This window comes from Dasypus novemcinctus, chromosome 21, assembly GCF_030445035.2.
Source record: "Dasypus novemcinctus isolate mDasNov1 chromosome 21, mDasNov1.1.hap2, whole genome shotgun sequence".
Classification (NCBI taxonomy): Eukaryota; Metazoa; Chordata; class Mammalia; order Cingulata; family Dasypodidae; genus Dasypus; species Dasypus novemcinctus.
In genome coordinates, this window is record NC_080693.1 from 79843857 (window position 1) to 79865113 (window position 21257).

Genomic DNA, 21257 nt, shown 5'->3' on the forward strand with positions numbered 1-21257 from the left:
ACATCTTTTCTATCTCCCTGACCTCAGTACCTCCAGTGGCCACTGCCTCCACAAGGACATAAGTCGATGACTGTTCTTGAAACTCATATTCCAGTGACACTCCAACCCTATGTGAATATTCTGCCACCTGAAATTCCATTCCCTCCTTTTTCTACCTATCCAAATCTTGGCCATCTAGGATTAGGGGCCTCTCTTTCTTCTCACCTATAATTCCCAACTTTTTTTTTTTTTTTTAAGATTTATTGATTTATTTTTCTTTATTTATTCCCCTCTCCCCCAGATGGTTCTCTTGTCTGTCTCCTCATTGTTTGCTCGCCGTCTCCAGGAGGCACTGGGACCTGAACCCAGGACCTCCCGCAGAACAGGTGAGTACCCAATGCCCTGAGCCACATCTGCTCCTCGCAGGCTGGAGTGTCTGCTGGCTTGTGGCATCTGTTTACTGCAGCTGGGGCGGTGTCTGCTCATCTTCTTTTAGGAGACACTGGGACCAAACCTGGGACCTCCCAAGTGGTAGGCAGATGCCTAACTGGTTGAACCACATCTGCTTCCCTCTTGTTTTTTTTGAGGTACCAGAGCCAGGAATTGAACCTGGGACCTTGTATGTGGGAAGCCAGTGGTCAACTACCGAGCCACATCGGCTCCCTCTCTGAATTCTTGATGCCTTCAACAGTTAGCAGCAGCCACCATAATAACCACTCATTCACTGAACACTTATTGTATTGCCAGCTGCAGTCATGGGTACTTTGTGATTACACTGAAACTTAACTTTCTGCAACCAACCAAATAAACATTAAATTCTTCGAAGGCAGAAATTGCTTTACATTTAGGTTGAATTCCCTCAACACCTAGGGCATTCTATTACAAAATAAGCAGAGGTTCTTAATATGGATTTTATATATGTATTTGAAAGGGGCAAGTAGCTTTTAATAAACATACAAAGGGCATGGCCCCCCAAAATTAAGTACTGCAAGAGATTCAATAGTTGTTAAATTAATAACTAAACACACCACCAATAAGCCAAAGATTCCCAAATAAAATAGTTTATGATATATACCAGTCAGCACAAGTGGAAGACTTATTTCTACCATTTTGGGTATAGTCTAAGGACTTAGGAATCTTAGGTTTTAAGGAACAGTATGCTAATGAAATGGGGGTGAACACAGAGCTTCCCACTGACAGCACAGCTAAAGGTTCCTTTCCCCACAATGCATGGAGGAATGCCTGAGAAATCACACTTCAGCTTCTATGAATTAGCTCTGCTTATCTTGAAATCATTTTAACCTAGTCAAGAAGTTTTCCCTTGGCCTATCATAACAAGCACAGTAGAAAAATAGGGCTGATGATGAACATAAAATACAAGGTTTCAGCACTTGGGAGGGCCTTATAATTTAGATGTAGAAATTCTTACTTGAGTCTACCATATATAGGGCCACACAATTCTTCCTATGAGTCACAAATAAAACTAAAAATAAAATTTTACTAAAACCTATTCAGAAAATCTATGGCAATGGAATCTAGTATTTGCCACAAAGGGTCATATAATCCCATCTAATACTCTGTTTTTAAGAGAGCTAAATAAAACAAGAATCGCCTAGAGCAATAAAATCTCAGGGGTAACTTATGTTCCTCAATATTAAGGTTACTTTTTTTTTTTTTGCTGTGGAATATGGACAAAGCAGTTATCTTATGAGGAGTAAATTAAGTACTTTTATTTTTTACTTTATACTTACCAGTGGGCAAAGATATTAATCAACTGCCCACAGTATTTTTCGTCAAATCTGGTTTATGATTCAACCTCTTACCTTCCCCAATTAGGACATTCCTAACTTTCCCAATTCTGTTAACAGTACTAATATTCCTCCAGCCTGCAAACCTTAGAATGCTCTGCTTCATTTGACTCTCTCACCCAGTCACAAAGTCCTGTTATTTCTTCCCTCTTCCTCCTGATGTTAATGAGAAGTCTACGATAATAATACAAACACGTGTATACAAAAGCAAAATCATCACCATCACTCCCTGAACAACGATATTTATGCAAAACATGGGCTGTCATATTACTAAAGAAAAGGCAGAGATATTCAAAATTAATGAATCCTTAAAAAGCTGAGGTTTGGTCTAATTCTTGGAATCAATGGCAAAAGCTAGGTCCCACTAAAGATGAAAATTTCATTATTTTTCCATTATCATATAGATAGGATGGTAACACAGATAACTGATGCAATGTTCAAAGCTCTAAGTTTACCACTAGTACGTGCACATTCCAAGAGATGGCCTCTACAGCAAATTTAAAAAGAAATACTAGTGCCTTGTTGAAACAAACTGCTAATGGCCCAAGGGAAATGAAATGTCAGCCTATGAACAGATTTCAGAAGTTTGTCAGATCTGCCTTGTATTACTTTTTTAGTGATTTTTTTTTTAATTATTTCTTTTCCCTTCCCTACCCTCCCCCCCCCCCCCCCAGTTGTCTGCTCTCTGTGTCCATTCGTTGTGTGTTCTTCTGTGTCCGCTTATATTCTTGTCAGTGGCACCGGGAATCTGTGTCTTTTTTTTTGTTGCGTCATCTTGCTGTGTCAGCTCTCCACATGTGTGGCACCACTCCTGGACAGGCTATACTTTTTTCACACCGGACAGCTCTCCTTATGGGGTGCACTCCTTGTGCATGGGACTCCCCTATGCAGGGGACACCCCTGCGTGGCATGGCACTCCCTGCACGCATCAGCACTACGCATGGGTCAGCTCACCACATGGGTCAGGAGGCCCTGGGTTTGATCCCTGGACCTCCCATGTGGTAGGCGGATATTCTATCCATTGAGCCAAATCCACTTCCCATTTTAGTGATTTTTTTTTTCCATTTTAGTGATTTTTAAAATTATTTACTTATTTTTCTTTTTCTTTTTTAATTTATTTTATTTCTCTCCCCTCCCCCCCCCCAGTTGTTCTGTGTCTATTTGCTGCGTGTTCTTTGTCCGCTTCTGTTGTTGTCAGTGGCACGGGAATCTGTGTTTCTTTTTTTGTTGTGTCATCTTGTGTCAGCTCTCTGTGCGGCGCCATTCCTGGGCAGCACTTTTCTTTCGTGCTGGGTGGCTCTCCTTACGGGGTGCACTCCTTGCGCGGGAGGCTCCCCTATGCGGGGACACCCCTGCATGGCAGGGCACTCCTTGTGCACATCAGCACTGTGCGTGGGCCAGCTCCACACAGGTCAAGGAGGCCCGGGGTTTGAACCGTGGACCTCCCATGTGGTAGACGGACGCCCTAACCACTGGGCCAAGTCCGCTTCCCTACTTATTTATTTTCATCACCTCCCCCGCAATGGCTCCCTCATCTGTCTGCTCGTTGTCTGCTCATCTTTGGGAGGCACCGGGAACCGAACCTGGGACCTTCCATGTGGGAGATGAGTGCCCAACCACTTGAGTCACTTCTAGTCCCTGCTGATTGTGTCAGCTGGCTGTGGTCTCTTGCTGGCTGTGGCATCTGCCCATTGTAGTGCCTGCTCATCTTTAGGAAGCACCAGGAAATGAACCTGAGACCACCCATGTGGGAGGTGGACACCCAACTGCTTGAGCCACATCCACTACCTGTATGACTTTTTAAGATGACTCTTAAAATGAAGATTTTCCCAACTCTGACCAAGAAAATAACTGTACTATCTTGTTCGGTTTGAACTTGTTCCAGGTTGGCTACAACTCTGTTTGGCACCACAACGCATACCAGCCAGTTGGAGCTATGTTGCTAATAAGAGGTCAGAAAGCATCCCTGGAGATACAGGGACACAATTACAAGTTCGAACAGCTGTTTGTAAGCTAAGTGTCTGGCAAAGCTCGAAAAACAAGAAGAAATTCTTCCCTTCAACCCACCTCACTTTTAGCAGCAGAGTAAATTTAAGAGAACATCTGATGAGGAAACTCCTCTCCTACAATCTAGTCCTCTGTGAAGCTGTTCTTGCATACTTTCTTTAAAACTAGGGGTTGTGTAAACTACATAAATTAGAACAAATCATCATGGTTTCTTCAAACTACTCCTGGAATATTCTTCTTGTTTCTTCTACACCTAAACACCAAAGAACAAACTGAGGTAAGAAAGCCAGAGTGTTTTAGAACCTTTGGCCATATTTCTTGGGACTATCTGCTGAAATAAAATGCCACCATAAACTTGGATGGATTAAATATCTCAAATCAAAAATTGGTAGAAATTGGGAAAATTTTTGACCAGTAGCTTAAAAAAACCAAATTGATTAAATATCTTTAAATCATATATGCAGTAAAATATAATTATACTTTTACAAATACTCAAAAACTACAACAGAAATTCAACAGTTCCTACTTCTGGTCTATGTCACCTAAATAAATGCATAGAGCTGAGGCAACCAAAGAACTAAAGGCAATGATGGGTGACAGGAAGACAATATAAATGATGAACTCCATTTTCACTCAGCAGGATGAACATGGTACAGATTTCCGTGTTTCCTCCTTTCTACCATATGAAGCATATGAAGCCACCATGCTACTAGGTACCATGTAAGACACAAGCATAGAATCTACTATGGGGAAGCGGACTTGGCCCAGTGGTTAGGGCGTCTGTCTACCACATGGGAGGTCTGCAGTTCAAACCCCGGGCCTCCTTGACCCGTGTGGAGCTGGCCCACACGCAGTGCTGATGCGTGCAAGGAGTGCCCTGACACACAGGGGTGTCAACATGAAGAACAACATGACTGAAGACCAGAAAATATGAAACAGCTTAGGGAATCTCAGTAACTAACTGAAAATTGACCAAATAAGCCACTAAGGTTACTTGACCCATTATTTGCAAAAAAAGTTGATCAATGAAACACTGTAGAACCTTTCGGATGAGGATATGAAACTGGGCAAAATTTTGGTGCAAGTTAACACAAAAAATCAAAATGACTCTACAATAAGGGTAAAACTTTGCCTAAGCTTAATTACATAAAACAGAGTTCTGAAAAGAAAACATAATAATTATGGTTTTGTTGAATTCAAAGAAATGCTGTCTCTGCACTCTCTGCTCTCTGTACATTCCTCAGATGCTGCTGTATGCACATTTAGCTCAAAACCACATTACACATCCTATGACACAAGAAACCCAAATTAGAAGAGGCAGCACTTGACACAAGAACGTCTTATAGGGAAGTGGACTTGGCCCAATGGATAGGGTGTCCGCCTACCATATGGGAGGTCTGCGGTTCAAACCCTGGGCCTCCCTGACCCATGTGTAACTGGCCCATGTGCAGTGCTGATGTGAGCAAGAAGTGCCATGCCACACAGGGGTATCCCCCACGCAGGGGAGCCCCACGCACAAGGAGTGCGCCCCGTAAGGAGAGCCGCCCAGCGCGTAAGAAGGTGCTGCCTGCCCAAGAATGGCACCGCAAATATGGAGAGCTGACACAGCAAGATGACGCAACAAACAGAAACACAGATTCCCGGTGCCACTGCTAAGGATAGAGGTGGTCACAGAAGAACACACAGTGAATGGACACAGAGAGCAGACAACGGGGGGGGGGGAGGAGAAATATATTTTTTAAAAATCTTTAACTCTCCGTCAATACTGTGATTTTTAGCTGAGCTCTGGGACAGGTTCTGAACAGTTCTAGTTTAGAGTAATGTCAGGACAAGCATCTGGCCAGTTTTATGTATAATCGCGTGACTTAAAAATCAGCTGAGCTGGGGACTGGGCTAAAAGCCTCTGGTTGTAGTTGTCCACTTGAATAACATTAATAAAACCAACAGAAAGTAGCAATTATAGTTTACCTTATGTTAGTCACTGCTTTAAGCACACTAACGTTTCAGCTCTTTTAATAATGCCTATGGCTCTAGGAAGGTAAATACTACTGTTTCCATTTTACAGATGGGAGAACCAAAGCCCAATCTGTAAAATAGGAACAATAATAGTTATGCTTAAAATAAACGGCTCAAGGGAAGTAGACTTGGCCCAGTGGTTAGGGCATCCACCTACCACATGGGAGGTCCGCAGTTCAAACCCCGGGCATCCTTGACCCATGTGGAGCTGGCCCATACGCAGTGCTGATGCACGCAAGGAGTGCCCTGCCATGCAGGGATGTCCCCCACGTAGGGGAGCCCCACGCGCAAGGAGTGCGCCCCGTAAGCAGAGCCGCCCAGCGCAAAAGATAAAGTGCAGCCTGCCCAAGAATGTCGTCGCACACACAGAGAGCTGACACAACAAAAAGATGATGCAACAAAAAGAAACACAGATTCCCGGTGCTGCTGATAAGGTTAGAAGTAGTCACAGAAGAACACACAGCGAATAGACACAGAGAACAGACGACTGGGGGGGGGGGGAGAAAGAGGGGGGAAAAAAGGACTTTAAAAAATACATAAATAAATAAAATTAACGGCTCAAGATCACACTGCCAGTAAGTGGCAGAGCTCAGTCAAAGCCAGGCAGCCAAGCACTATAGATGTCTAACACTATTAATGGCTCTGATTTCATATCTGCAAAGATGTGGAACTGAGGGAATAGTTGCCAAATTTTCCTTAAAAAAAAAATTTACTTTGAGTCACTTTTAGGAAGAAAGTTTCAAGGTTTAATTACGCTGAGCATGCCGCAGTCAACTTTAAAAGATTTAAAAGCAGGTTAAAAGGGAAGCGGATTTGGCCCAGTGGATAGGGCGTCCGTCTACCACGTAGGAGGTTCGAGGTTCAAACTCCGGGCCTCCTGACCTGTGTGGAGCTGGCCCGCGCGCTGCACTGATGCGCACAAGGAGTGCCCTGCCAAGCAGGGGTCTCCCCCGTGTAGGGGAGCCCCACGTGCGAGGAGTGCACCCCATAAGGAGAGCCGCCCAGCGCGAAAGAAAGTGCAGTCTGCCCAGGAATGGTGCTGCACACACGGAGAGCTGACACAACAAGATGACGCAACACAAAGAGACACAGATTCCCGTGCCGCTGACAACAACAGAAGAGGACAAAGAAGAACACGCAGCAAATGGACACAGAGAACACAACTGGGGGGAAAGGGGAGAGAAATAAATAAAATAAATTTCAATAAATAAATAAATAGAAGCAGGTTAAAACCTCAGCCATTTATAAAAAAACAAAACCCCTGAGCAGACCACTTTAATTTCCTGGAATATCCTTCAAGGTAAACTACATGCAAAATGTTAACTACTTACTATTTGAATGTAACTGTGTTGTTTTTACAAAACTGATAGATGCTCTCTTCTAAATTAAAGAAATACAGAAGAGTACCAAAAAAAGGTAAAAATCGCCTGAAATCCAGTCACCTAGAGATAAATGTTAGCACTTGGGGGACAATTCAGAAATAAGTCTAGATATATAATAAGTAGAAATAGATAGCAATTGTCCAAAAATGTGCTCTCTCTCTAGTTTGACCTTACTCTACAGGGTAATGGTTAAGAAAAGAATTTGGACTCAAATAGGCCTGGATATGAATCTTGACTTGGTCAGTTAACTTAGAAGGGTGATCTTGGGCAAGTTATTTAACCTAAGTCTCAGATTCCTAGTCAGTAAAATGGGAAAAACAGCAACTGCCTTAATCAGATAATTTTGATTAGGAGAGAATGCAAGTAAAATACTTAGCTTAGTGTGAGAACATAAGAAGTACTCTGTCAGAAGTACTCAATGTTAGTTACATTACTACTTCTTAAAACAAATCATTTAAACATTTTTCTGCACAGCTGTAGACATTACTCTGTGTATATGTAGGTTATATTGACAGTAACACCTTCATAATATTTCATATTATAGGTATAACCTATTTATGCAGCCCCCTCTGAAGGGCTACTTAGTTGTTTGTTTTTGCTAATATGGTAATTCCACTGATTCCAAGATGCCCAATTTTACATATTTTAACATCTCTAAAATCGGGATGCATCTTACAATTCATGGTATTTCATAATATAGTGGGCATGTCTCAAACCACCCCTGATGTAGACACTTATCTCAAAACCTGATCATTGTAACCTCCCCAGCTCTTACTCTAGACTTCTTTCCTTTCCATCCAGTACACACACATAATTTCATTATCAACTTAAAAACCTTCAGAGGCTTCCTAAGGACCAAATTCAAATACTTACTGGGTTTTTCTTTTCGGACTCCAATTCTACCTTATTTTCCACCATGTCCCAGTCTATAACTTTATTCTAGCATTCCTCTCCCACACATAACAAGCACAACTTTCCCTTCACTCCTCCCTTTGGAATATCCTCCCTTCCCTTTACCTTGTCTTATATTCAGTTCAATACAATTAATAATCGTGAGATCTTGGAGAAATCATTTAACCTCTATGATATGGGCTACCAATTCTTCATCTGTAAAATAATGAAAGTTTATATGAAGAGATTTTTAAAGTTTCTCTTGTTCTAAAAATATTCTGATTTTATAAACTGCTTTGTATGTTTCATATATTGATCTCACTCCTCTTATTTAATATTATGATCTGAAGGGAGGAAAGCATATCATTTTCTTTCTCAAGTCCTTGAAGAAACTTATCCCAGGATGTGGTTCAAGACACCGGGTGAGTCTGAATGATTTGAAACACCAATCTTCTCTGAGCAAAACTGAGAAAGAAGAACGCTTCAAAGATGCAAATGTAAAATGAGACCTTTTCTAAGTAGTTTAGTAGTTTAGGAAATTGGTTAGTGCCTGACAGAGTAGGAGCCACTAATCCGTTCCAGGGTTGGTTCCTCCCTAGACCTAAAGGTCTGCCTCACGGAAAGCAAGAAGCTGGCTCTAGGATAGAATGACCAGAGGTCTGAAAGTTCAAAATGGTTTTCCAGTTCCAGTGCGGCACCATGTGAAGTGCATGTACGTAAGCCCCTAAGTGGCAGGTGCAGCTCTTGGTTTTATTAATATGTACTCTAAGACGGATTATTCAGGAGTCTTGTTCAGTGAAACAGCCCTGGAACTATATAAGCCTGCTTATATCGGTGGTAAAATTTAGCTTCATTTCAGTCAGGCAAGACCTGAAACCTGCAATAGAAGAGCAATTCCTTCCACTTTCATGTCCCAGGGTGCCTTTCCCCTTCCGCCCACCCTAATCAAGAACAAACCAAGACAGAAGGTAATAAAGGCAGAGATCCTGAGGCATTCTGTTCTACTTTATGCTTCCAGTAAAATGCATTTCTGAGGGCAAGACAGGTTAATATGTAGCTAGAAAGTAAGGAAGTGGTCTGATGGAGGACAGAAGTCAACATTAACCAAGAGTTAACCAGGAAGTACAAGACGGTGAGAGGATGTAATCCTTATAAATGCTAGTTAAGGGTAGAGGGCTAAGCCGCTCTCTATTTCGTTATCTTCAAATAAAACCTATTTAATACCCAAATGCACCTATCCCCTCTTGCCATATCAAGAGAGGGCAAATATACTCCTACCTTAATCAAGTTAAATTGGTTAGTGCTACTCAGCCACTTCTAAACATGTTTTGGCCCAAAAATTAGCATCCTAAAGAGTTACCAAATCAAACTAAAGCTGCTCAAATTAACCCAATCACTCCTTGAAGAGTCAAAAGAGGGAGACTCTGGTTTGTTTTTTCTATTACTACTTTTCTGGGGATTTTTAATAACAGCTTTCAAGACAAAGCGATGTCCCTCTTCTTCATTCAGCTGTTTCAATTAGGAGACAAAGGGCCACTACTGTATCATCACTCTTTTTTTCTTTTGGAGTGAAGCCACAAGATTACTAACAAACAGCTAATGGCCACCAGTCAAAAGCAATAATGACATCATGACTTCGCTCCCAGTTATCTACCAAATTGGGGGAAAAAAACACACACACACACATACACACACTTCTCTCTCCCTAATGAAAATCTGAAAGCAAATGTGAGTACTTTGATTCACTTTCTCTCCCATGATAAAAATTTCTGGAAAAAAAAAATCTATACTGTATGGGGAAATGTTTCAAACAATATCATCTTCCCTAATTATAGGATGGAAGAGAAGCGTTTTTTAATGTTTGCTCAAGAGTTAACCAATTTTACAAGTTGGAGAATTTATAAAATGCTCATAGTCTAGGTCTAGGACAAACCAGTGATAGTAATTAGAGAACGTTTGTATCTATAAACTCTTAAAAACCTATGATGTTCTAAAACCCAAAGCTGGTTCTGTCTGCCTTTTGACAATTCAGAACTTACTTTGAGAATACCTTCAAAAACCTTAGTGTCATATAAACAGCTTTGGAAAGAACATGAACACACATACACAGATTTCTTCTCCTTAAAGAGAAGCTCAATCGAAATTTCGAACATTAAGAAACTACTGGGCAGGCAAGCTCAAAGGAGAACTGTATGGCCTGGCCAACGAGAGCAAACTGGTAATTCTTGGTAGAGCCACGTAAACATTTCTACATTTCCACTTTCTTCCTTTTGATAAAATTCTAAGAATTTTATCAAATGGGTGGCAGATTCCAATATAATCAGACTGAGGCCCAGGGGGAAAAAGGTCAAAATGAGTCACAGTGAACACTCAAAATGTTAAAACTGAGGTTTTCCTCATTTAAAGCTGACAGTGTTCAATAACACCCACCCTTGTAAAAATAAATTACATATCCGAAAGGGCAAACAGCTCCAGTCAATTGGGTAAACAACATAATTAACACGTGCCAGGTAGAGAGCCAATCCTAGTGTAAACACTGGGGCTCAAAATGAGCTACAAACTGTAAAAGCGTATTTTTAAACTGTCAGCAGGTTTCTTAATGGAATTAGAGTTTAATATAGGGCAACTGATTCTCAAGTTTCTTTTAAGAAAATGAAAATCTAACTTGCACAACATCATGTTGAACCTTATTTAAACGTGGATTAGTTTTTTTCACAAAGAATAAAAATACACTGAGGCTCAATAATAATGAATTTGGCATATACTTTTAACAACCTCTCTAAATTAGGATCACATAACAGAATGCAAACATCTTGTGCTATGTAAGGTAAGACTAAATGAATGCTTTTTTTACAGAAAAACTTGAAGTTTAGGTCTTTAAGAAAAAATCTTCTAATGTGTCCAGGAAGATTTTTTAAATAAAAAGCTACAAGATAAAATCCATCTGCTCTTATACGGTGTTACTACAAGTACACTGACTGCTCTGACTTTACTTGAAATATCACCAATATCAACAAAAAGAAATACTTCAGGCATGCACACAAAGGCAGTTAAAGATCACAAATCGCACCAACTCTCTTAGGTCATATTTAATATTCTACTCAGCATCTATCTCAAGCTATCCGATCTAACACAATAGTAAATGCCAAAAGTGTAGGATGGAAAAAGAACCAGCACAGCTTCCTTGTATGTTATCAAGGTAAAGAAAACCAGGTGAGTACAAGGAGCGACCAGCTCAGAATTATGCCAGACATCAACACTTACCTTGAGGATGTCCCCCCTTTTGAAGCTCAGCTCATCGTCTGCAGTAGCTTTGAAGTCATATTTGGCGATGGCTTCCATTCTGAGCGCTGCTCAGTGCTCAGCAGCCTGAAGCAGGGGGGAAGGGAGTCTTCCCGGCTGAAGCAACCCAGAGCTATGGGCTCGGCCTCGCCTCTCCCCTGGGACTTGCTCCTGCACCCTGGGACACGCAATGCCACCCTGAATCAAAAGAGGGACCATTAAGGGAAGTGGCCAGGATCGAAGGCAGCCCCGCCCTGCCAATCTGCCTGCAGTCCCAGCCCCCACGCCCCCTGGCTCCACCAGGCTCAGCCCCACTCCCTCCCTTCCAGGCAGTAGCCCCGATCTCCTTCCTTCTTTCAGCCTCAGCCCCCAGGCGATTGACACCGCCGCCGGCCAATGGCAGTAGCTGCTTGAACTATTCCAGAACACACTTCCTCTTCCTTCACGCTGGGTGTGTGCTCCGTGCAGGGAACCCGCTAGATTCACGTTCAGCCTCCGCCTTTCCTCTGTGGTCCCTTACACTCTCTGGTCGGAGCACCAAATGCAGCCCACGGAAAGAAATGCCTCATGCTGGGGATGCCACCCGGCTTTTCTCAGCTAAATAGCCTTATCTCCCTCCTTTCTCACCACCAACCTTTCTGGTTTCCTAAGAACACTGGCTCCCCTACTCCACAGTCAAAAAGCAAGCAAGCAATGAAGGGTTTGGTCTAAAGCTGCTTTATGCTTTTCTCAGAAACTAAACTTCCATTTGCTCCTAGTGAAGCAGGAGAAAGAAAATCTAGGACATATTTTGTCATTCAATTTGCTAGCACTAGCACAGGCGGCTCCCCCCTTCCCCCACCCCCACTTGTGATCAGCTCTCACAACCACTGAAAGGAGATCTGGCCTCGAAGCTTTAAGTTAGCGAAGATCTTTTGCTTAAGGCTCCCATTGTCCTGCCCCAAGACCCCTAAGAAAGTCTTGGGGTCCCTTCCGTCCACAAAACTGATGACCATGATTTAGTATTCCAGGAATAGCTTCCACATTATGTCTAACTCGCCTAATGAACAAGGCTGAAGTCCTACTCTACACTCGAAACCCTTTTCCAGATTCTGTGTTGCCAAGTATCTTGTGTCAGGGGAAAAAGTGCAGGAATGGTGCCAGAATGTCAAATAGAACCCTCTTTCCTACAGCAAGAGGAACACTAAGCTGATCCAGGCTGCATCTTGCAGGTAAATGCTTCAGTAAGAACCTTTAGGTTATCTATCACTAGGGAATGGTGAGCTGTGGCAACACAGACAATCCCTGCTGGAGCTTACTTTGAAGTCTCCGACCACGAATAGGGGACACAACCTAGATCTTCCCTATAGAACTAAAGAAAAAGAAAGCCTCATTCTTGTTTGCTCAGTCACAGTTTTCATACACGCCAAACAAAAGCAGAAAACACTGGTACTGGCAGAATGGGGACAGATATTTTTAGTGACACCTCTCTTGGATAATTACCACCTAAATGCACTTCACTTATACTCTCTGTAGTTATTTTATCAAACTAACCATATGCATAATTTTAAAAGTTAAGAGTATTAAAAGGTTTCCTATCAACATCCACAAGCAACCACCCTCAATTTTTTTAGCTTTCTTTGTATATACTTCCAACATTTCTAAATAATATGCTTCTACTGCGTCCTCTTAATTTATTCCGGCCATTACCTCTTAGATACAAGAAAAGGACTTAGCTGTTCCACCCCAGCCAATTTCCCCTTACCCTATTCCCAGTAATACCACATATTCTGGTAACAGCACACTATGAAATATTGTTCACTGATTATTTAAATAATGTGCCATAACCAACACACAATGTTTTTTGTACAATTCTTCAATTTTTCCAGACATTCGTAACTGCTTTTGTTTTTTTTATTTTATTTTGCCTTGTCTCCAATATAACTATTTTAAAATTTTTACAAATGCTCCAAAATTTCTGCTACTTGCCTATCAATTATTTTCCAAAACCTATTTATTTTCATTGGTCTTCAGGTCTGATCATTGAGACTATGCACCAAAGACCATGTATTAACGTTTCCCAAGAAAAACAGGTTTGGCAGTATACCTAACAGTGAAACCTATTTTGATTATCTAGAAATTATTATCAGCACAAATCTCTGTAGCCCATCACAGGCAAAGAATTTTAAGAAAGGTAAGAATACCTTTAATTGCTCATTTCAAGCCATATACCTGGTATTGTAAAATGTTATCTCCTAAAGATATTTGTAGGATTTCCTTTTCTTTCTTCCATTTAACTCTCTTCTCTCCAAAATTCACAGCAAAGAAAATATATGACACTTAACTGGGCCAGAATAGCTCAGTGTCAAGAACTCACATGGTCCCTGGTGCCAGGCTGAACTGAATTCAAGTAATGACCTGGACATGTGCCACCGATAATTTTGGACAAGTTTTTTAAACAAATTCTAGTTTTCTCATCTATAAAATAGGAATAACATGATCTACCTCATACAGTTCTGAGCTTTAAATTAGACAATACAGGTAATATACATAAAAGCCTGACATATGACAGGAACTCAAAACATGAACTCAAATTGAACTCAAATTTTGAAAAGATATTTAACTTCACTATTAAAAACTGCAAATTAAAACAATGAGCTTTCTTTCACCTACTAACTGGCAATTTTTAAAAAGATTTACAATATCCAGTCTCGGCCATAGAGTGGGTAAGCAGACCATCCTACCCATGTTCATTCATTCAACATATATTTAGGGAAGTGACTGTGGCTCAACTGATAGAGCATCTGCCTACCATATGGAGGGTCCAGAGTTTGATACCCAGGGCCTCCTGACCCATGTGGTGAGCTGGCCCACGCACAGTGCTGCTGCGTGCAAGGAGTGCCCTGCCATGCAGGGGTGTCCCCCATGCAAGGAGTGTGCCTCACAAGGAGAGCCGCCCCACATATAAAAAGCGCAGCCCACCCAGGAGTGGCGCTGCACACTGATGCAACAAAAAAAACAAAAAAAGCAACACAGTTTCTGGGTGCCACATGGCAAGAATACAAGTGGACAAAGAACATACAACGAACAGACACGGGGGGGGGGGGGGGAATAAATGAAACCTTTAAAAAATAAATATATATATATATATATTTAAGCAGCTACTATAAGCCAGACAACGTGCTTGGTTGGTAGTGGATTATAATAATAAAACCATCACAGAGCCCACATTCTACCAAGGAATTAACTACCTCAATGGTTTTGGAGAGTAATTTCGTAATATTTAGTGATCATTTTAAAGCACATACGCAAAAAAAAAAAACAATTAAAAAAATAAGAAAAATAAAAAGATGGTGAAAAAACAACAACAAAACACATACCCCTGATCCATCAATTCCACTTCCAGGGTCTATCTCACCGAAATAGTTACACAAAACACAAGGTGCAAAATACTTTATCAATATCCATGAATGTATCTCCAGAATATCTTTCTATATAAGTATGAAAATATACTATCAACTTTTAGAAACTATAGAAAAATACAGTTTACCCCATTTCTGTAAAGCAAAATAATATATCAGTGTGCTTAAAAAAAGTTCAGAAGGTTAAGGATAGTTATTTCTGGAAGAACACAATACTTTTATTTTCTACATTATTCCCCTCAATTGAATTTCATCATTTTTACAATAAGCATGTATTACTTTTGCTTATTGATGCTTTAGAAATAGAAGTGAATTCAACTGTAGCTTTACCACTTACTAACTGGGTAGGTGACACCAGAGAAATAACTTATATTCTCTAATCCTCCATACCTTCAACTGGAAAATGGGGATAATAATAGCATCTACCTTAGAAGGTTATTTCAATGATTAAAAGGGATAGTGCATGTAAGCAGCACAGTCTCTGGCATAAAGTGCTCAAGAGGTGCTAACTGGCAAGATCAATCCCTTTTCAACAGTAAATCTAGAACTTCCATCTCTATACAGACTCAGAAGACCTCTCTGGATGGCAAATAAGAACTCTATTAAGTATAAACTTTAAGATTAAATTGCTCCACATCACAGTCCTAGCAATGCTCAAATATTTACACATAAAAATGAATCACACTGATAGTCATTTATTAGGCTTCTAAGTATTTACTTTGTGTACAGAGGAGGTGTAATTTTTAGTTGAATAACTTTAAGCCACACGCCAATCTCATTTTACCATAAGGTACATCCTGGAAGAAAAGTTTTGATCCATGGACCATCTGCCTCAAAATTACCCCATTCACAGCCAGATTCACAGTAGAGAGGCCCCTGGAGTTCTGCAATGTATGGGCTTTTGGCCCAGAACTTGATTTTAAATAAGATCCCTAGATGCTTCTTACGCATAATAAATTTTTAGAATCAATGCTCTACAATAAAGGTGCCTTAACAAGATTTTAAAATTTACATTCCAGATAGTGAGCTACGATGTTTTTGCATAAAATGAAAATAATTCATATTCACTTGGCACACCTGAAAAAAGCCAAACTGCTCTTTATAATTAGAATGCTGCTCCTGCACAATATCCGACATAACAGGAATTACTGAAAAAAAAAAAAATCTCTAAGTACCATGAAGTATTCAAAACCTAGCACTCCTCCCAAATCTGAATATACTTGCTGAGACTGCCTCAACCATTCATTTAAATACTTAATTTTACTATTAAATAAGACTGATTACAAGAATTAACTTCTTTTTTATTTTGAGATTCAGAAAATTTTCAATATAAGAACAGGAAACAGAGCAAATAAAGGTTATTTCTTTCTGCCCCCATCTACCACCCCAAAAGGAAACCAATGATAACAGATACAGAGAAAGGAGCCTGGTAAAGAATAAATTAGTAGTATTACAATGGGCTTATAATTTAACTAATTCATCAGTGGTCCAAATAACTCCTATTCCCTTAAATTTTTCATGTTACCTTAATTCTATTGTAATATAATTTCATAATTGTCATTTTCTAACATTAACAGTTATTCCCTCTAAAATCGACCTAACCTTCCTTAATATAAAAGAGACATAGGAAGAAAAGCATAAGCAGGTACAAAAGCATGATCTTAAAGCGAAGAAAACACTAGAGCACAAATAACACAAGCAAACTACACTTGTGACCTAGGGGAAGTATCGATTACTCATGGATGAATTCAATCGTTTGAGCCTCCTAGTTCCCAAGGGGAGAACTTAAGCCCTGCGTGGCTCTCTAGCAACCCTTCTGGCTGACTGAAGGAACACAGTGGCTGCTTAAAGTAAAGGAATGGAAGCAGAAACGGGGGTATCTTCCAAGAAAGAAAACGGAACCTTTAAGTGAGGGAGAAAATAAATAGCCACAACCAAACAGCAGAAACCGCTTTTGAGACAGGACAGTAAGGAGGAAGGGAAAGTAGATTAGAGGAAAAAAAAAAAGGGGGGGGGGGGCGGACGGACAAATGACTTGCATTACACAAATAAAGCAATAGTGTGTACAGTGACATGAAAAGACCTAGAGATAGAAAGGGAAGCCAATAACGGAACAAAAAAGCAAGGGGACAAGAAAGCCAAAATAATGCTAATTTCTCCCATGTGACTTTTTAAATATTTACTGAGTCCACAGTACCAAGACAGACCTCGAGTGAACTTCTGCTCCTCTGCAAATTGTACTTTTATAGCATTTGAAGTCAACCTAGAATAACTTTCTACACAGGCCATAACTCCTGGCTTACGATGTCTATACGGAGAGCGCAGCAAATAAAAAATACGTGTTTCTCTCTCTCCTCGGGGCATTCCACCCAACTGCTACTTATTTTTTCTTGACAAATATTTCTCACACAGCTAAATAAATAAAAAAAAAAAAAAACAGAAAGAAAAGCCTCTCTCCTGGCTCCGGTAACAAACGTTCTAACACACTAACACCTGGTACTAATGGGGTGGGTGGATTTCCTCACGAAAGTCGGGCCCAAAACACCAACATTTGGTGACGTGTGGCCGTGCAGGTCGAAGGAACATCACCACATTCACAGCCTGCCCCGAATCCCCCGCCCCTTGGGCGAAGTCAGGCTGACTAAGAAAACCAGCACCCTGTGCCTCTCAGGTTTCTCCCGGGCTCCTTCTGCGCATACCCTCAAAATGATGGCATGAAATTTAATGGGGAGTCACCCAAGGGAGCCCCCGGCATTCCGGGCTCCAGAGCCAAGGACTGAGGAGGACGGTCCCCAGGACGCTAGCGCCCCAAAAGGGGAAACGTGGAGTCCAGAACCCCGGGGACTCTGCTCTTCGTCCCGGGCCTCGCCTCGCCGCCCCGAACCCCACGGCCTGCCTGGCGGTCCTGGGCGGGCTCGACCGGGTCCCCCCAGGGCCGACTCCCGCTGCGGGGCCGGTAGGAAGCACAGGAGCAGCGTCGAGCGCCGCCACCCGCACTCACCGTGGCGCAGCTGCTCAGCCCCGCGCCCGCCCGGCCCCTCCGCAGCGGTGCGAGCGGCCGCCGACCCAGCTGCTGCTCCGCGAGGGCAGCGCCTGTTATCGCCGCCGTCACCACCACTGCCTTCGCTCGCCACCGCCGCCCGCTCGCCCAAGCAGCACCGTCTAGCAGCTTCCGCTCCCCGTCGGGGTCCCGCGAGAACTTCTCCGCGCGGCCCCGCCCCGCTCCGCCCCCGCGAGACTTACCCGGGCGGAAAAGGGCCAGAGCGCAAGCGCTCGTCCTCCGCCCGGCCTTCGCAGGTAGAGACCTTCTAGGTGCCAGGGCGCACGCGCCAGCCCGCCCCGCAGCAGGTGGCACGGGGATGGCTCCGCCCCCAGCCTCTGTAACCCTGTCGGTGCCAGAGCGGGTTACCTACGCCGCAGACCTAAAGGTCTAACTCTTTCCCAGTCATGTTAATTCACTTTCCTTTCTCCTTCCACCAAACCAAAGGGATGTGGGTGGGGAGATGGGGCACTCCCTCCAACGTTAAGCACTCTAAATAGAGAACCGGCTCTTGAAATGTGTAGAATCGGTCCATACAAATGCTGCAATGTTAGATGAAATAACAGATTCCTTCATTCATTGACCAAATCACGTGCCTAATATGTGTTAGATATAAAAGATGCAACGACCAAAAAAAAAAAAAAAATCCCAGCCCTCAAGGAATTCACGATTTAGAGGAATAAGAAAAGTAAACGATGACATAGCTACTGTTATAATCCTTTGGGGGATGCTGAAGATGCTACAAAGATAGAGGGAGGGTCACTCCTCTGCCCGCCGCGGAAAAGCCTTCGCAGAGAAGGTGATGTGGTGATGTTGGGACTGAGTCTTGGGGGATGAGTAGGAGTTCGCAAGGCATAGAAGTCGGGGTAAGGGCATTCCAGGCTAAGAGAACGGTACATGCAGAGGAACGGAGGCGTCAGAAAGAATGAAGTGTTCTGTGCGAGGCTAAGTAGTTCGATGCCTGTACGTGAGTACGGGGGAGTGGCAGAAGATGAGGCTTGGAGAAGTAACTCATATTTTTCAGTTCCAAAAGCTCTTTCCAATTAAAGAAGAGAACAGGACGCATCTAATGTTAATGTGCTTTCTGGAACCGAACAAAATAGGATTGAAATGAGATTAACCAAACATCTGCTTCTATAGAGAAAGCAAACCCGTTGAAGTAAGGTGAACGATTTTTCACCAAATATTTATTGTTGGTCACGTGCAGGCAAGGTACTATGCAAAGTAAAAAATGAACCCGACAGACGTGGAGTTGTCCTGGATAGTGCTTCACGGACAATTACGGGACACTGTAGATCCCCCCAGGGCCCACTGGATGGAACGTGAGAGAGTCTGGGCTATGATGTGGACCATTGACTATGGGGTGCAGTGATGCTCAGAGATGAACTTACCAGGTGCAATGGATGTATCACGATGATGGGAGAGAGTGTTGCTGTGGGGGGAGTGGGGGGCGGGGGCGGTGGGGTTGAATGGGACCTCATATATTTTTTTTAATGTAATTTAAAAATAATAATAATAAATAAATATTAAAAAAAAAAAAAATGAACCCAACAGACCTCTTCTTTTGGCAATTTGTGATCCAGAGAAAGTTGCCTAGTGTGTGAGACAAAGCAGCTGGCTCTAAGCACCACTGAACAGCATAGAGGACTGCAGAGGAGAGTTATTACTTGGAATTGAAAGTGTGGAGGAAAGACTGACTGGATCAGCCCATATTTCATATTGGCAAGAGCCAAGGATTTGGGAAAGAAATGAGATGCAGGGCCAAGATGCATCCTTAGGTTTCACGGTCAAGAGGTGTGCAAACTCCTCTGAAAACTTCTGAGCAGAAGACGCCTGATGTGAGGGAATAGTAGCCAGAGGACCATCTTTTTAGCACTTGCTTGTACTAAAGTCATAACTCCTCTCCACTATGGATAATATCATCATTTTACAGACTTGGAAACTGAGGTTTTAGAGAGGTTAGTAACTTACCGTAGGGAACCTAAATAAAGCAGTCCCAATATTCAAACCTGGGCCTGCCTTGTTCTAAAACCCATGTTTTTCCCCCACTATGACACTCTGTTCTAGATTGATGGCCAGAAAAACAGAAGTGAAAGGGAAGGCCTTGGCTGCTGTTGCAGGCAGAGAGTAGAGCATGTGCAAAGGCCAGTGAAGGAGAAATCAAGGGAACTAGTTATAGCTGAGACTAGGAGAGCAAAGGGGAAGAAGAATGTGTGGCATGTGGCTGAAGCATTTGGAGAGGCCTATGCAGCGCCTTTTCAAGTTGCTCAAGACTTGGAACTTGATAAGGGATTCTAAAGCAAGAGTGGCCCATGGTCAGATTCTCATTTTCAAAATACTTTAACACTCTGGTTGCAAATGGAAAATCGATTGAAACTAAGATATTGATTGCCTACAAGATAATATCTTGAGTCCTTTGCAATGCTCTAAAGAAGCTGGCTCTTCCTACCAGCCCTATCCTCTCAGTCCTCAGGCAACTCAGCGCTTCCCCACCCCACCCCCCATCCCAACAAACACACGCTCTACCAATACTAGACTATTTGTGGTTTGCAGAAGATGCCACGATCTTTTGAGGGTCCATATCTTTGTTTCCTCTACCCTGTTTGTCTTCTGTCCTCCTTTAGGTCCTCTAGTCAGTTTTAGGGCTCCTTCTTCAAAATTACCCCTGTACCTTCAATCTCACTGCATTATTATCGTTGGTTTGCTTCTCAGCTCCCTAAAGGTCTCCAAGCTTCAGGAGAGAGAGGAGCAGGCCTTCTCACATTCGTGTTGCCAGCATCCAGTACAATGAGGTGCACAAAATAGGATACATTGAATGAATAAATTAATAGATGGATGGATGAATAAGTAACAGAGGTTGACCAGAGATAAAGCTGTGGCTGCTTTTCTGCACAGTGGTAATATTTGAGGCTTAGGAAGTGGCTGATCTCTCAGCAGAGGCTAGACGCCTAAAAGAACAGAAAAGAAAAAGTTAGGCACTTCCTTTTAAAATTCCGCATTAATAAAATAAAATACATACATATAGATCAGATTTGGAAGAGAACATTTAAAATAAAAATAGCTGAGTTGAAATAGTGCCAGGAGTGGATGAGTTTTAAGAAAATCTTCAACAATTGTTAGACTGTCATTTCGATAAAAACATTTTTTTTCCAGACACAGAAACGAAAGAATGTTGCCCAAGATTGTTCTTTGCAGAGAAAAAAACAGTAGTGGCAGTAGTGTTTGGAATTTATTTGTGTGGCTAATGTTAAATAGTGAAAAGAAAATGGAAGAAGGGGCGAGCTATAAAGTAAAAGTCACACCCGGATATGAAAACCAGTTTTAACTGTAGCAGAACCTGCCAGTCACAAACTGGCCCCATCAATCAGTCATTTCAGAATGCAGAAATAAATCACCAAATAGTCTCTCTCTTTCCCTTTGGGGTGTGTGCTTAATTTTAGTGGTTGGAAAG

The 21257-nt window shown here is 42.1% G+C and overlaps 1 protein-coding gene across 2 annotated transcripts in view; it reads right to left on the reverse strand.

Annotated features, from left to right (window-relative positions):
* GRB2 (growth factor receptor bound protein 2) overlaps positions 1–18701 on the reverse strand; it is a 74431-nt gene extending 55730 nt beyond the window's left edge. The window contains exons 1-2 of one of the 2 annotated variants that reach the window (XM_058284710.2): positions 18010–18701; positions 11348–11563 (exon numbers count right to left, since the gene is read on the reverse strand). In XM_058284710.2, the coding sequence (XP_058140693.1) occupies positions 11348–11425 (78 nt within the window). In that variant the 5' untranslated portion in view covers positions 11426–11563; positions 18010–18701. Of the gene's footprint in view, positions 1–11347; positions 11564–17767 lie in introns of both variants that reach the window. The other variant, XM_004463867.4, reaches the window with a different exon arrangement.
* Positions 18702–21257: the final 2556 nt, after the last annotated feature.